This window comes from Grammomys surdaster, unplaced genomic scaffold (genome assembly GCF_004785775.1).
Source record: "Grammomys surdaster isolate TR1022 unplaced genomic scaffold, NIH_TR_1.0 126313, whole genome shotgun sequence".
NCBI lineage: Eukaryota > Metazoa > Chordata > Mammalia > Rodentia > Muridae > Grammomys > Grammomys surdaster.
In genome coordinates this window covers 1,650,631-1,667,356 of record NW_021621113.1, presented here as the reverse complement: position 1 = coordinate 1,667,356, position 16,726 = coordinate 1,650,631, and the positions used below count along the sequence as shown (strand labels likewise).

The following is a 16,726-nucleotide window of genomic DNA, read 5'->3' as shown; positions in this document are numbered from 1 at the left end:
TAGGTGCTCCCCTCCCTCATAGGTGCTCCCCTCCCTCATAGATGCTCCCCTCCCTCATAGGTGCTCTCCTCCCTCATAGATGCTCCCCTCCCTCATAGGTGCTCCCCTCCCTCATAGGTGCTCCCCTCCCTCAATAGGTGTTGCCCTCCCTCATAGGCGCTCACATGATTTCAAAAAAGAGACAGTGTCTGATAAACATCCCAGCGCAGTGTGGGTCACTTAGTTCTCAATAAATGCTCTCTGTCATTCTGTTGTGCTGCAGATGCCTAGGGATCTAGGATATACATTTCCCTACAGGGCTCATTCCCTATCCTTCCAACATATGGGTTAACATATTTCATTCATTTATCCGGTAAAGAGCTCTCAGGAGTCCATTAAGCGCCAGCTGCCATTGCAGTGCTGGGGATACCATAGCTAGAGAAGTAGACAAAAGTCCCAGATGGGGGGAACTCACACCACGGACCATGCCAGGGGTCTTTAGGTTGTGTGACAGTTGTCATTGACAACCTGACAAGGCCTAGAATAACCTAGGGGACAGCTCTCTGGGCACAGCCGGGAGGAAGTTTCTCCTGCATGAATTGAGGTGAAAGTCCACCTTAAATGTAGGCAGCAGCATCCCATGGGTGGCTCCGAGGCTGACTAAAAAGGAGACAGTGAGCTGAGCACCAGCACTCATCTCTCCTCTGCTTCCTGACTGTGGCTACAACAGGACCGGGTACCTCAGTCTCCTCCAGCTTCCATCACCTTCCTGTCACCGTGACATGCGGTATCCTGACATCCTGTATCCTCACCACACGACAAGACAAACCATTTCCTCCTTAAATTGATTTTGTCTGGCATTTTATTGTAGCAATAAGAAAACTGACTAATCCTGGTTGGTTCTGTAAGGCTGTGAGAAGGATGACCCAGGAGCCTCCCCCATGCCGGCCTTCATTTGCCTGAGCATCCCTGGCTGGGCTTCCCAGGTAGACAGGGATGAGTGGATTGGGAACCAGACCCCATCCTCACAGGCTCTCGCAGAGAGACCTTGGACTTCCTGTCTGAGGACTATGCCTCTGTACAGGTAGAGATGGTGTTTTAAAGATGCATGCTCTCCTGCTATGCCTCTGTCATGTACAACTTGAATCTATGTACCACCTTCACCCAGGACTGGGAAATCCCAGATAGAGAATACACATAGTCACTGTGAAAGACACAGGTGTAAGTTCCACATGTCTGTGGTATCTTAATCATTAGGTACTAATTGCTGTACCGTGTAATGAATTTCTTTCCTACATGGCATAAGTGTTGTAATTACAACCGACTCATTACTTCTAAACACATTAGTCTCTAAGCAGAAAGGCAAAGGTAACTCCTTGAGAGCTCTTTGCTCCAAATTTAGCAGCAGGGGTAGGAAATGGCCACGTTCCCTCCACTGGAGCAGCCGCCAGGGACTCCGCCCTGAACTCCCCTGATGGGTATCTTGGAGTTTCTTTTTCGTTTTGAGGAAATGAAGGTCCAAACAGTTAAGTGTTTTGTCAAACAACCCTATTGCCAGCAAGTAGCAGGACGGACCACTGATCATGGGGTCATGATGCCATCTTTTCCCCAACCATGGGCACCTGGGAGAGGACAGTAGAGGTGGAGTCTACAGGGGAAGTGGACTTTGAGAGAGTAAAGGCGGGGCTCCCCTCACTCCATCTGGCTAGTTCTCACCCTCAGTGGTTTTTAGAACACCCCTGGGTCCGCATAGTGTGGGCTGGTCTTGCAGTGAGGACATCATGAGAAGATATGGACAAATGGTTCTTCAGGCAGAGCTTCATGATTCATCAAAACATCCCTCCTGACCAATATTCTCGTGTATGTGTGTGTGTGTTTTCAGTGTATGCAAATGCAGGTGTGTGTGCACATGCATGTGTGTGTGTGTGTGTTTTGGTGTACACAGGTGTGTGTGCACATGTGTATGTATGTGTGTTTCAGTGTATGCAGGAGTGTGGAGGAGGTGGAGGTTAACTCAGATGTCATTTATGATGTTGTCCATTTTTTGAGACAAAGTCACTCATTGGAACCTGGGACTCACTGATTGGGCTAGGCTAGCTGGTCAGAATGCTCAAAGAATCCTCCTGCCTCTGCCTCCCCAGGGGTGGGATTACCAGTGCCCGCCACCACACCAGTCAGCTTCTTACCTGGGTGCTGGTGCTTGGACTCGGGTCCTTGTGTGGTAAGCATCCTACTGATTGAGCTAGACTCCTGGCTCCCTGTGACGACTATTCTTTAAAACCTTGTCTAATACTTGTCTGGCCTGCAGGTGAGTGGTGGGATTCCCATGAACTACAGGCATTCCTTGCAGCCTTCAGGGCTGAAAAGCCCTGCCAACAGTTCGATGGACTGCCCTTCAAAGCAGGCACCAAGGTTTCAGCTTATCAAGCCGATCAATGGTACCCACAGAGTTCAGAGAAAGTCTCTTTTCTCCATATAATTGTATCTCAGGGAAATTTTTTTTTTTATCAAAGGCCTGGCCTTTGATCTGACCATGCCCAGACAATATGGCTTTGCAAAAGAAAAAAAAAAAAGAAAGAGAAAAGAAAGTCTGTCAACTGCAGCGATGTATATAGAATCGGAGAACATAATGGTAAGTTAGTCAGGCACAGAAAGATAAATCCATGTGTTCTTGTTCATGTGTGAAAACTAGCGAAAGTTGATTTTACACAAGTAGAGAGTATGACAGGGGTCATCAGAGCTTGGGACCAGTAGAAGGCAGATGAAGTTGAATGAGATTAGTCATTGGCCAGAAAAGTAGAAAGGACTAAGTTCCCATATTGTGCACACAGATGGGCAGCTGTAGCTCATAAAGTACTGACTATACATTCCCACTGGTAGAAGAATGCATTTCAACAGTCTCCAACACAAAGCAATAAACTTCTTTGAAGAAAAGAGTATGCTAATTGCTGCCATGTGATCATCGAGGTTGTCCATATGCAATAGGATGCCATGCACACCTCACAGAGATGTCCAATTGGCATTTGCCAGGGAGAGAGTAATCATGAGAGAGATTTGGCTTGTACAGCAGGAGAGGATTTCCTCTGCTGCCTACCCTCTACCCTATGTGATTGTGTGTCTTAAAGTCAGTCAGTCAAAGGACTTGTGGTAATATTTCCCAACTGGCCAAGGGGCCAGGATGCCCCCGGGTTTCATCTGATCTCATGTTGAATAGTTACTATCCTGGAGACACAGGGTGGGAGTATGAGAAGAAAGAGATGTGGTTAGAGGTGGGAAGGGGTCTGGACATAAAGAGGTGAGAGACGCCTCTAGTCTCACTTGGGCACTGTCAGATGAGGAAAACTGAGAGCAGGAACAGCCTCACCTACACAAGGTAGGTGCTGTTTCAGTGAGGACATGCATCATGGCTTTTTTTTTTTTTTTAGATGTTTCAGATAAGACACTTAAGGGGTTCATCTCAGAGGCCCTTCTCAGGTGTACTCATGACCTACTTACCTGAATACCGAATCTTAAAACCCTTCCGGTTATAGGCGTGGTCAGATGACCAGCGCAGGTACACAGAATTGCTTGAGCTGGTGACAATCAGGGGAGCCGAGTAATTCCCACTGAGAGCTTTCAGTAGAGGACTTTGTCCTGAGGGACCTTGGGTGATAAAGACACAGGGTTATAGGTCATTCTAAGTCTAGAGAGAGGTATAAGTACAGATATGGCCTGGATGGCTGGGTGACATTGCATCTGGTAGCCTTGCTGAAGGACTCTTTTGCCCACCTTTATTTGAAGCAGTGTTCTGGGGTCAGCAAGTGAGATGAATCTATTTGCTGGTTGCCTGGGTCAAGCAGGTAGTTGATGGGAGAGCTGGTTTTCTAACTAGGACCCTCTTCTGGTTTCTTTTGTGCATGCTAAAAATAGCATGGTGCCCACCATACAGAAATTTTGTTTATTGAACAGATATAAACAGAGAGCCACAGAACCAGAGAAACAGATGGCTCTCAGGGTTGTAAGTAAGAACACTTCTCAACATGCCTCCTTAAGGCTCCCCAGGAAGGTACCTTCTTCCTATTTCCTACCTTAAATGTCTGGATTGCATCTCAGGGCTCTGGTCCAAGGAGTGCAATATAAATCTGGTAACTCATAACCCAGGATTTATAGTCCTGGAGAAGGCTGTGAATGACGGTTCCAATACTCTGTTGAGACAGCTCCTGGGAGCTTGGGAGAGTAATGGGCTACATTTAACAAAGCAAAGCCATTTGGGCTGCTGTGGTAAACTGGGAAGGAAGGGGTCCCGAAGAGAAGAAGCAACAGACTTTAACAGTTCTATTGTGAGGGAAAAAAAAAAACCCTTCTGCCTTACAGCTGTTTTCCTTGGGAAGGCTTGGGGAGACTCCATGGGGCTGATGAAACCAGGCTCCTTAGGAGTAAGTGGGATGAGAAGATTCTGGGACACAGTCTTCACAGACTGAAGCAAGAGTGCCATGATTGGAAGTGGGTAGCAAGGCTGGGGTCGTAGCTGGAAGGACTGAGCTATGGGCCCATGGGGATGGCCCACAGACTGTCATTACTCCTAAGGGCAAGCTAGCTGGGCAGCCAAAAAGAGCAACCAAATAATATGAATTTATGAGCAAAGTAGCTGCCAGAAGGCAAGAGAGCATCCGCAGGGGAAAGACTCAGCTCTCTGTCCGTCTTATAGACCCAAGCCAGGCTTCATTTCCCCTTCATTCAGAATAGTTTGGCTAAAGCAGAGGTTGGGTCTCCCCTGAAAAGGACCCCAGAAACTAATATCAACTATATATAGTTATCATTCCTCTGGTTCTTCCCTTTAGTGGTCCACCACAGTTTACTTGTATAGATAAATACTGGAAACATGAGAAGAGCCGAGGTTATTAAAGACTCTGGATATAGAATCTGGAGTGATGCTGACACCTGGGTATCCCAATTGTACCATGGCTGTTCTATTGGGTGGCAGCACATGAGGAGAAAAGCCATTTCTACCCCAGGGTGCACATTTAACTGGAGCGGCATGGTCCTGGTTACTTGCAGTTGTGGATCTGCAATGTGTTCTTCTCCAGGCTGTTAGGAAGGGGGAGCAGAAGCAGACCGCGCTGACGTGAGGTAGGCAACAGTGTATGCTCACAGTTATGTACCATAGCTCTGTTAATAAGCCTGATCTTTATCATGAGACAGTGAGAGGGGATGGGGGATCTGGACATCCTGCAGAATGTAGCCTCTTGGTTCTTTAAATAGATTTTTTTCCCAAAACCACTGGGACAATGAGGATAGCTATCATATCCATTTTCATATCCTCCAGAGGGTAGGAGATAAATCCTACAAAGTTTTCGATGGTATTTTGAGGGTTCGATGGTTTGGGACATGCTGAGATGTTTTCTCTAGACACAACAGCAAATGATAGCACCTCTTGCCCTGACACTAAAGAAGTAGTGTGGAGTTTGGTACTCCTTCTTGTGTTTTGGAAGAAGCCTACTCTTCACAAGGGGCTACTGCTGGGATCCACTTATTGGCTGGTATTCAGGGATTCAGGCTGGTATTCAGATCTATCTAGACTACAACGTAAGCAACTGCCATATAACTCATCAGTTCCCAGGTTTTGGGTTTCTATGGTTGACGCAGACATTATATTATGTAGTGCCTTCAGAAAGTTCTGATAAGAAAATGGAGCTCAAATAACCCCAGGGGCTGGGGGGAAGCTGTTGCTGTCTGTAGCGGGGAACTGCATGTTGTTTGAGGGACTCACCGTCAAAGATCTCAAACTCATCATACTGCTTCTCGCTGAGGAAGTACTCCACCGTGATAGAGATATTGTACTCTGGCTCCACCCTCACCAGCCAGGAGCAGGTCTGGAACTGTGGGTAGCTTCCGGGATAGCTCTGGCTAAGGATCACACCAGTGGAGTCTGTCAGGAGCTCATTGGTTGGGCAGTGCACTGGGAGAGAGAGAGAGAGAGAGAGAGAGAGAGAGAGAGAGAGAGAGAGAGACTGATTGACTATGTACATGGCATGGAGACAGAACAGGGTTGGGATATTAGCTTGTCCATGGAGTAGAACTATCTCTGTAAAGCTTGTATTGGGGTATTTAAACAAGTCCTCACATTCACCATTATACTGCCCCATGGCAGGAAGTAACTTCAGAGCCCATGTTAACATGACAGTGTTGTGGCAACTCACAGCAGGCCACTTGGTTCAAATCATTTCCTAGCTTGGGTGTGGTTGCTGCTACCTGGATTTGAGGTAGATGGGGGGTGGTCTATCTATCTATCTATCTATCTATCTATCTATCTATCTATCTATCATCTATCTATGCAACAGTATGACCACCTACACCCAAAGAGCCACTCTACAAAATGAGTTTAGTTCATACAAAGATAGAAGAGTGCAGAAGTAGCCATAGAAGATGGGTCAAACACAGCTGGACTCAGAGCCCAACTCTAAATCCAGGAGCAGGGAGAGTACACAGGTACTCATAACCTGTGTGGCCCCAATAAAGTATTCCCTTTCAGTGTGATGGCTTTTCCAACACAAGCAAGAAGTCCCTATCTCAGAGGATGGCTATATCATAGAAAACACTATGATACACTACATCAAACCACATATGTAGAGTCTGCAGCATAATGTCTCCACACACCACAGAGATAGTGGTGGTAACAAAGGTAACTGTGTCAGGAGCGGAGAGACCAGGAGGGTTGGCTGCTGCCTGATTCAGAGCATTATGGTGGTTCAAGAAAACAACGTTGTCCTAAGGAAGACTGTGTGGACCACTAAAAAGAAGAAGCATCAGGAGAAGGAGGAGAGGCAGGGAAGGGAGGGGGTAGAGGAGGGAGAGGAGCAGAAGGAGAAGGAGGTGGAGGAGCAGTAGGAGGAGCAGCAGTAGGAGGAGGAGCAGGAGGAGGAACAGCAGGAGGAGCATCAGAAGGAGAAGTAGGATCAGGAGCAGGAAAAGGAGATGGAGGAGCAGGAGGAGGAAGGACGAGTGGGAGGAGGAGGACCAGGAGGAGAAGGATTGGGAGGAGGAGAAACAGGAAGAGGAGCAGGAGGAAGACTTATGACACCACAAAAGGGGAGGAAAGAGGCTTGTACAGAGGAGCTCTGTGGACCCCCAGGCACGGGGGCTGTGTTCTGTCCTGGAGCACAGGGAATTGTCATAATAATGTGCATGGAACAGCTTTCTGGATAATTTGCTTCTCTTTGCTTGGTCTGAAACTGAGGCAAGGCTTCAAGGACTGAATCAGCTTTCTCTGGGCCCTCAGTAGCTTTGCAAGTTTTCCAACCCCACAGCAGTCGGGGAGGGTCAGATGCCATCTTCACATGCTTAAAGCCATTGCTGCTCCCACTCCTCACAACAGCCCACAGTCCAAGTTCAACAACTGTCTCGGTTTCCAGGCAGTTACCAGCTCTGTGCCTCCTCGGGTGCTCAGGGGCGGGAAGGATTGGATATGGACTGAGCTGGAGTAACACGGTGCAGTGAGTTCATCTCTTCCAGGCACTGCACTGGGATGTGAGCGGCTGAAGTCTGGGGTCACAGGGTCACACGCACAGGATGTTGAGTACATTCGACCCCAGCAACAGGGTGACATTCCAATTTTTCCATGCCAACACTCAGTACCCAACTACGGAGAGCGCACAGGTGAGGAACAGGGGGTGGCTGGGCCCTTTCACAGCCTCCAGTCAGAACAGGTGGGGTCCTTGCAGAGGGTCTCGTTCACTCTGACTCATAACTCATTCATCATGAACCATTGACATGGTGATCTCTTTTCACTGGGCAAGAACTGAGCTGAGGGCCAGGGACAGGAAGAGGAACCCCCCAGAGATCTGTGGGGGTGCTGTTTAGTGTAATTACCTTCACATATTGGGGGTGGACCTTCAAACTGCAGGTAGGTTCCCAGCTTGCAGGTCAGGATTTCACTCCCCACTAAGGTAAAGCCTGGAAGGCACCTGTAGCGGACGATGTCACCTGTCAAGAGAGACGAGCATAGGCATCTCCTGGAGCAGTCTGACTCGGAAGGGTTGGCACCCTTAGGACCTCAAACCCACTGCCCTGGAAGGCATCATGCCAGCTCCCTGCTGTCCCCATGACCCAGACAACTGCTTCCCTCCCCACCTTAGCCTTCTGGATATTTCCTAAGAAATTGTAGGCTATCTTAAAACTTTTGAATAGCAGAGGGAAGCCGTGGTTCCAGCTCCTCCTTCTGGGGTTGGGCAAAGGAAGAGGGTTTGTACTTTCAGGGGTGCACTTGGCTGATAGAACACTGTCACTCCTGTGGTCTTGGTCTCTGTTACCTCTGCATAGTTGAAGCCATCACCCCAGTCCCCATGGCTCCCAGGCCCCTCTTGGCCACCCTGGTTTGAGATCTCTGCCTTTCAGTAGTGGTACCTATGTTGAATTCTTCGTTCTCTGTGACCACTTCAGCATTGGGGAGGATGGTTGGAGGAGGACACTTGGTGAGTGGATAAGCTAGAAAGACAGAAAGACACAGGTCAGGGCAAAGTGTCACTCTTGAGCCTTGGACCAGTTCCTAACAATCTCTGACTTCATTCATTCACCTTGCATATTTGTCTTTATTTTTGTTGAATTGGCACAAGGTCTTCTGATGTAGCCCAGGCTGCCCTGTGTTTACTTTGTAGACAAGGCTAATCTTTAACGATCCTCCCTGCCTCAGCTTCCCAAGTGCTTATCACCATGTCTGGTTTATGTGGTGCTGGTGACTGATCTGGGGCTCTGAATATGTTAGGTGAGTCACATCCCCAGCCGGTCATGGGACAGATGTGTATTCATGAGTATTTATCTCCACACTGGACCTGTTCAGCCACACACTGTATGGCTTCTCTTCAGTCATCAGGTTTTGGTACAAAACCCAAGGAGTATGCTTCAACTCTGGTTATGAAGGAAGGAAGAATTACATTGCAGACCTACCACTGGAAGATGTGGTCACTTTGACATGCAGTTGCTTTAAGAGACATAGTAGTCAGGGAGAAACCTAACCACTATAGCCTGGACCCCCAGTATTCTACAAGTATAGAAACAATGTTAACAAGGGGACCTCTGTGCGCGTTGCCTGCTCAGCTGCCCGGTTCAAACAGGCTATGGTTTTGGGTTGTATCCTTGTTTCTTTTCCAGTGCCTCTAAGTCATGTACTCCTCATAGTAAAGCCTTATATTATTTTAAATTAGCCATTCCCTTGGGCTGGAGTTATTAAGGGGCCTGTTTACCCAGAATGTATCTCAGCACATGTCATATCAAACTAGCAGTATTTCACATCTAACAGGATCCAAGAAGCGTTATTCAGTGATGTCACTGGCCTGAGGGTGGGATGGGGAGGAGCTGAGGACATCCTCCAAGCAGGGGCACTTCTGCATTCTAGCCCTCTAAATCCCCCAGCGCTGACCCTGAAGTGTGTTTCACCTGTGAGCCGGCGATCGCTTCTTCAAGATCCTGCAGTACATAACTGATGCAGGCAGGACTTAACTCTAGGTCTGGCCGATCCCAAGCTCAGGTCCTCCCACTGCCCACAGCCTAGCCTCCATCCTGGGTGTGTCTCCTCCTCTAACCTTTGTGCAAACACAGCTGACCTCAGTGGATTCTCTAAACTGGAGTCTAGCCTGTGGTCTGTGTGGAATTCTAACAGGCGGCTTTTATTTCCTGGCGCATGGCTGAGTGCTATCGATCCTCTTACTGCTGCTGTGGCTGCTTCAGCGACGATTGTTTCCCAAACCTCCACATCCCCAGCTATGTTTTTTAAAAAATGTATAATGTCATTAGGAACCCAGGGGTTTTCTATGAAAATGGTAGGAAGAAAATTAAATGTATCCATTGTCCTCTCAGGTGTAGCTACTGTTAATCACATGCTATGGCTTCCTTGTGTATTTGTTCCCTGCATAGTTAAGGGGTTTTGTTTTAACAGGTCTGCATCATGTGGTATTCACCTTGTGCTGCGCCTTGCCAGCTGCTATTATATCAGAAAACATTTCCCATACAATAAAATTTCTTCGAGAATAAGATCGAAATGACTTTGTGAAATCTAATCATATTCATTTACTAAAATTTATTTCAGATGCTCTTGTGTTAACCAGTGGGTTTCTTAAGTTTTTCCATTTAAAACTGTGACAACATTATTTACCCATACATCGCATGTGTCTCATTTTTTTTTTTTAAAGACAAAATCTCATGTATCTCAGGTTGGTCTCAGCTCACTATGCAGCCAAGGATGACCTTGAACCCATGATCCTGCCTCCATTTCTCCAGTGCTGGAGTTCCAGGTGTGTCTCACCATGGCTGGCTTCAATGCATCTTTTGTATTTTTAAACAGTCTTCCTTCTTTTCCTTCTACTGATTCTTTTAAACTAGAAATCATTAAAGCATATAACCTTTATAGAACATGCAGGCAATCCCTGTCAAATGTCAGTAACGTTTTCCTGGATATTAGTACTCAAACCACTTTTCTCCACACTTTAAGAGAGAAATGATTCTACTGAGTTGGACATCAAAGTCCACAAGGAAATTAAAACACAATAAAAATGTGTGTGTGTGTGTGTCTGTGTGTGCCTGTGCACATGTATGCAGTAATCCTAGTTATGATAGAAGCTGGGTGCTTAAAAACATCAGTTCACGATTGCCTACAATTAACATGGCTGTAAGAATCGCTTGGTACATTGATGGGAAAGTTGCATCCTGGCATCACCGATATTCAGTGTGGTGTGTAAGACTTTCCAGTTTGGGGACTTTATGTGGAAGTCACAATGGGGCTGTCACACTGTGCAGTCTGACACCCTCCTGAGACCACAGCATCCCAGATACAGCTCCCATCATGCAATTGGAGCTACCTTCCAAATATTATTGCCTTGGGATCTGACATTTTACCAAGTGAAGATGGAAAGAAACTGGACACTTCACCTGTGTCTACTTTTGTGTGAAATGTTATATCCCACTAGGAAATCTAACTTTAAATTTTTATACAGATGTGTTGACTCACAAGTGCCACATGAAAGAGATACAAGCTTTAGCAGTAAGTGTACCAACACTTAGGAGGCCCTCGTGACATATCCAAGTGGCTTTCTGCCTGATTTGACAAAATCCAGAGCAGTGTCTGCCCTTGAGGAGTGCTTCCATTTTTCTGTCTAGGAATGCTGCTTGACTTGGACTGTCAGCAGATGACAATTGCCGTGAGGCAGGGTGACACCTTCTTCCTTACAAGCACTCCTAAGATGACCTGTTGTGGGGTTCACCTTGCCCAGAACTGTGTGGGTGCTGAAGATTCAGGAAGCAACATCTTGTTCTTTTAAAAAATACAACCCACTATGTGTAGAGTCATCAACTGGCTTGACAAACATCCAGTAGTTCCTTTACTTTTATTTTGGGGCGGTGTGTATATACTTCTTGTGCATGTGTGTGTGTGTATGTGTGTGTGTGTCTCTGGGAATCTGCTTGTCTCTATGTCCCCGTCCACCAGTACTGGGGTTACAAGAAAATGTCAATACCCTCAGCTTTTACATGGGGGCAGGGGATGTGGTTACAGGGGTGCAGGGATCTGATTACAGAGGTGTGGGGGATCTGATTACAGGGGTGCAGGGATCTGATTACAGGGGTGCAGGGATCTAATTACAGGGGTGCAGGGGATCTGAAGTCAGACCCTCAAGCTTGTGCAGAAAGTGTTTTACTTATTGAGCCCTCTCCTCAGCACTCTTTGATTATTTTTAAGTTTTTCATATGTTAATGCATTTTGCATGTTAATAATTTGGATTATTCTTTTCAGCTGTCCAGCCATGTCCTTTGTCCCTGCTTTTTGTATGGAGTTGGAGGACCCTCTGAATATTCCAGATTTACCTGGCTTGCTAATTCTATGCACGTTGTCTATCATTTGTTTCATTTTACTTACGCCATTTTTCAATTTCTAGAGATATGAAAATCTTATTTAGTCAGCTGTCATTTTCCTTAACAGTTACAAAAAATGAATCGATCTCTTCTGGGCCTCATACTTGCCTTTGAAACTTCTAAGGCGTGACCAAGTTTTCTAGAAAAACAAAATCAATACAAAGAAATCTGCCCTTAACGCAGCTTTCAGAGTTTGCATTTTGTGGTTGTCAGGGGGATTTCTCATTGCATTACATTTTCTAAAATTATAATTTTTTTGTTCCACATAGAAAGTGTGTGGAATACTGACAAGCAACAGACAAAAGTGCCTGAAATAAAAACAAACAAATCATTAACCAAAACAACCAGTCAACCAACTAACCAACCAATCAACAAACAAAACTGTCACAATATTGGTACACACCTTTGACCCCAGTACTCTAGAGGCAGATTCAGGGGAATCACTGTGAGTTCAAGGCTAATATGTATATGTGTGGTGTGTGTGTGTGTGTGTGTGTGTGTGTGTGTGTGTAGAGGGAGAGACAGAGAGACAGAGACAGAGACAGAGGAGTACACACACACACACACACACATACACACACACGTTGGGGGGGAGTGGCAGGGGGGAAGGGAGAATGCTACAGGCCAGCCAGGACTACAGAGTGAGACCCAGTCTAAAAAACAAAGCAACCAACAACACAGAACAAAACATTCCTGAAAATCCCTCTCTAGGCCTAAGGAGTCTCAGCCATTTTGAGTATGGATTCATGTTAACAAGTTTTATCCCCAACTGAAGTTGTCTTACCATGTCTTCTGTGATCTCAGGACATACCCCAAGGTGAAGACATTCAAGACAAGACTCCTTTGTTTCATTTTCGCTGTCCCCCTTTCTCTCTGGGGTGAGGCATATGGCTTGCCAGGTCCTTATTGTGGCAGCTGGTTGGTGTTGGTCCATTGTTCAGGCCATTGGAGTGAGACAGTGCTGTAGTTAGGTGAGACTAGCATAGGTTGAAGTGGTGGCTAGTGGGTAGAGGGGTCATTGCTTCAGGTCTGTTGCAGCACACGCCAGCTTCACATCCTGCTCTTCCCATGTGTCCTTCCCAGGTAAGGTGTTCCTCACTAGATTGGTCTTTGACTTGAATATTTCAAAGCAGATGTGGTTCACAGGATTTGTTCACACTTAACAGACCAGTTGCTGGAACTCTGATTTTGAGTTTGGTGTTCAAGCTTCAAGCTTGGGTACTATTACTATTCAAATGCCTCCCTCTGGCACTGTTCTCTCTCTCTCTCTCTCTCTCTCTCTCTCTCTCTCTCTCTCTCTCTCTCTCTCATGTTACAAGGATAGTGGCTTAGTGTATGGAGGAGCCTCTAGCTACTGCCTCCTGCTAGCATTTGAGATCTGACAGCAATCTGTTTTTTTTTTTATTACTCTGAACAATATAAAACAAACCTGCCCTTATGTCAATGGACTGTATCCTGCATGAATGATATTTAGTGACTACATCTTTATCTGTGTGTATGTACATACAAGCATGTGCCTGCGTGTGTACAAATATGTTTATACATATAATTCACATACTCATCTATTGTTTTACACTTAGATTATTCCTAATTCATCTGCTCCAAATATATTTCAAAGATGGTCTGCAAATGTGTATCTTTTTCACTAAGGAGGGCAAGGAACCAGAGGGCTACTAGGACTCAAGGGGGAGCTCCTGTGTGTCTCAGTGTTTCTTTCTCCGTACAGGGTCTTTCCACTTCTCAGTGCACAGGCTAGCAGCAGGGATGCAATCCGCTGCACCTGGGTGCATATCTTCCCTCTTTGGAAGGTAGATGGGATGGGTTTGGGCACAAGTAGCATCCCTATCTAAGTTTTAAGTTCTCAAGAGAAGTCAGGTCACATGATCACATGTGATTCAGGATGTCCAAGCTGCTGTGACTGCAGGATGTGCAGGGAGATGTGTGTGTGTGTGTGTGTGTTTCAGGGAGTAGCTAGCTACACACACAACAATAGACAGGGAGATCACTGTGAGAGGTGCAGACACCACAGAATAATTTAACCCAGTGGCATCATGTTAGTGTGAGTTCTCAAACTATGAACCCCTACCTTCCCCTGCAAGCTTTTCAATGGGGCTGACATTTAAAAGTCACCACCGCCTAAGGTGCCTTGATGCTCCCACCATGCATCCCCACACAAATGCTCCCCCACAACAGCCAACAGGAGGAGGCAACTCACATCCATCAGGCTATTAATACATAGTGGGAAATGTGTGATATGTACATCACAGAAATCCTGACACGGGACGGCATACACGGACCTCGAAGGTACTGTGCTGCTTGAAGCGAGCCAGTCACAAGAGGATGTATTTTTTGTGGTCCCATTTATGAGGTACAAATAATAATCAGACTTGGAGACTGCGAACAGAAGGTGGAGGAGAAGAGAACTGACTAATGAGGACAGAACTTTAGTTTTAAAAGTTGAAGCCATTCTGGAGATAGATGGTAGTGACAGTTGTAGGAACGTACATATAGTGTCTCTGAATTGCCTGGTTGAACACTGTGTATATGTTCTATCATAGCGGAACAACTGTACAGAGTGAGTTTAAAACCAAATAAAATAAAAAACAAAGCTTTGATTAAAGTTGGGAACATACAGCTTAACCTCTATGCCTTTTTTTTTTCTTAAAAAAAATCCGTGAATAAAACAGTAGGCCCTAAACAGGATACTTCAGAGTCTACTTCCTGGACAAGAAGAGTCCCCCTTGTAACCACAGCAGCTGTGAATGTCTGGAAATGCACAGAGATACACAACTGCCTTCCAGTCCCCACATCTCATGTGGATTTCTCAGGGTTGGGGCTGGGGCTGGGGTGGAGAGCTTGTCCAGCACACACAGCAGGCAAGTTCTACACTCAGCACCACAGAGGGAGAAAGCTTCTCTGTTTGCCTTAGTTACTTGTCTTGTTACTGTAACAAAATGCTTGAGGCAAGCAACTTACAGAAAGACAGTTTTATTTAGGTTCACAGTTTGAAGGTACAGTTAGTTTATCAAGGCAGGGAATGCATGGCGGCAGATCAAGGTGGCTGGTAACATTGTATCCTCAATCAGGAAACAAAGAGAGAGAGAGAGAGAGAGAGAGAGAGAGAGAGAGAGAGAGAGAGAGAGAGAGAGAGAGAGAGGAATACTGCTGATTCCTCCCTTTTGTACAGTATAAGCTTCCAGAACACAGAATGGTACTACCCACTTTTAGGGTATGTCTTCCCACCTCAGTTAACATTACTCTGGAAACTCTCTCACAGGCACGCCCAGAGGCTTGTCTCCAGGTGCCGATCGTTACTGTGAATACGAGCAGAATCTTTCCATGAAGACTTTGTCTCAGAATTACCACTACAGGGGACCTGGTATCTTTTTTTAATTGGAGCAGTTCTAAAGACTTCTGTTGACCTTCATAGTTTTGACACCTTGGATGGTCACGTGTGGTGAACCGAGGCTGGAGAGAGCTCCTGCTGAAGTGCATCCAGGTGGTGCGTCTTTGGACCGTCATTGGATCACACTCCCTGACTCTGCCATCACTCTGCTGTCTCATCGTCATGGATGCCTCCTGCAATTACGTGGTTAAAGTGGCATGCTCCAGGCTTCTCCATTCCACTCCGTAATTACAGCACAGAAAATGATTTGCAGCCGTGTAAACATCTCATCCTTAAACAACTTTCAATTTACTTCTCTACCTGCTCTGTTTGACAGGTTCCTTACTATTTGCTGCTATTATTAATGACTTTGATTTTCAAATGATCTCCAACGTGGCCAGCAGGTGTCCCTTCAAGCCAATTTCTAAGTTTTTCTGACCTATCTCCATCACTCCCTAGACATTTCCCTATTTTCAGCTCTAAGATGCTACTGTCTTGTCTTACCCCCTCAGCCTTGGCCTTGGGATTAGTTATTTCTTCTTGCATCTCTGGTCCATCTAGTGAAAAATGCTATTCAGAAACTAAGACCTGGAGCTAGATGTGCTCCCTGCTTCCGGAAATGCTGTCCACAGCCTTTTGGTGGCAGAGCTGGGGAATCTAAGCATAGGTGTACACACATGTCTCCACATGGACACATACCCTCTCACATTGCAAAGCGTGATCTCAGAGTGACTGTGACAGTTTGGATCCAACACCGATGGTTACGTTCTGACCTTTGTTCTTCCTGTGTTTTTGCCGCAGGTTTCCTCTAGTCTGAGAAGCCAGTCTTCTTGTGTCCTTTTCTTAGCTGACCAGTAGTCACTGAATGGAAGCAAATTCCTATTTTATCGTTGCCCCTCCTCTTTTATCATGGGCTCTGACTGCGCTGTCAGGACTCATCCTCTGTGTGGATGTCCTTCTCATTCCTCTTCAGCTTCACACCTGACGGAGATGCCTCCTCATCTGTCCTAGATTCTGACACCATGTGCCAATTCCCTCCCCTTCAGACATCCACTCATCTATCAGCAAGGGTGTCAACTCTCTCTGTCAGGCAGCCCCTCAGTGTGCCTCCACCCATGCCCCATCACCTTGGAGGAAGCCATAGTAGCTCTTGTTCCCTCTCACGCTGGCAGGTGTAGATGCCTGGTCTTGGTTGTCCCACTCACTGTCTAAGTGTCTCACGTTGCATTTGAAGCCCGTGTTATTGAGACTCTTGTGCTGGAGGGAGCCCCTTTCCCTGAACCCTGCTCAATCTTATGATGCTTCAAGGACGTTTCCTCTGCTATTCAAATCCATTTTCTCCTTTTGGGAACATGTCACAGAGCCATTTCATACGTCTCTCTGCGGCATCTTTCCTTCCTGCTCATTGATGCTCACAGGGAAACAAAACTGCCGGGATGGATGCTTAGTGATGGGAAGGTGGAGCCCCATTTCCCCGACCCCTTC

The 16,726-nt window shown here is 46.4% G+C and overlaps 1 protein-coding gene across 1 annotated transcript in view; it reads right to left on the bottom strand.

Moving 5' to 3' along the window:
* Window positions 1–16,726, bottom strand: part of Csmd2 (CUB and Sushi multiple domains 2) — a 583,606-nt gene that overhangs the window by 46,891 nt on the left and 519,989 nt on the right. The window contains exons 45-48 of the mRNA XM_028759696.1: window positions 8,362–8,442; window positions 7,828–7,941; window positions 5,729–5,917; window positions 3,475–3,621 (exon numbers count right to left, since the gene is read on the bottom strand). Of these exons, the coding sequence (XP_028615529.1) occupies window positions 3,475–3,621; window positions 5,729–5,917; window positions 7,828–7,941; window positions 8,362–8,442 (531 nt within the window). The remainder of the gene's footprint in view (window positions 1–3,474; window positions 3,622–5,728; window positions 5,918–7,827; window positions 7,942–8,361; window positions 8,443–16,726) is intronic.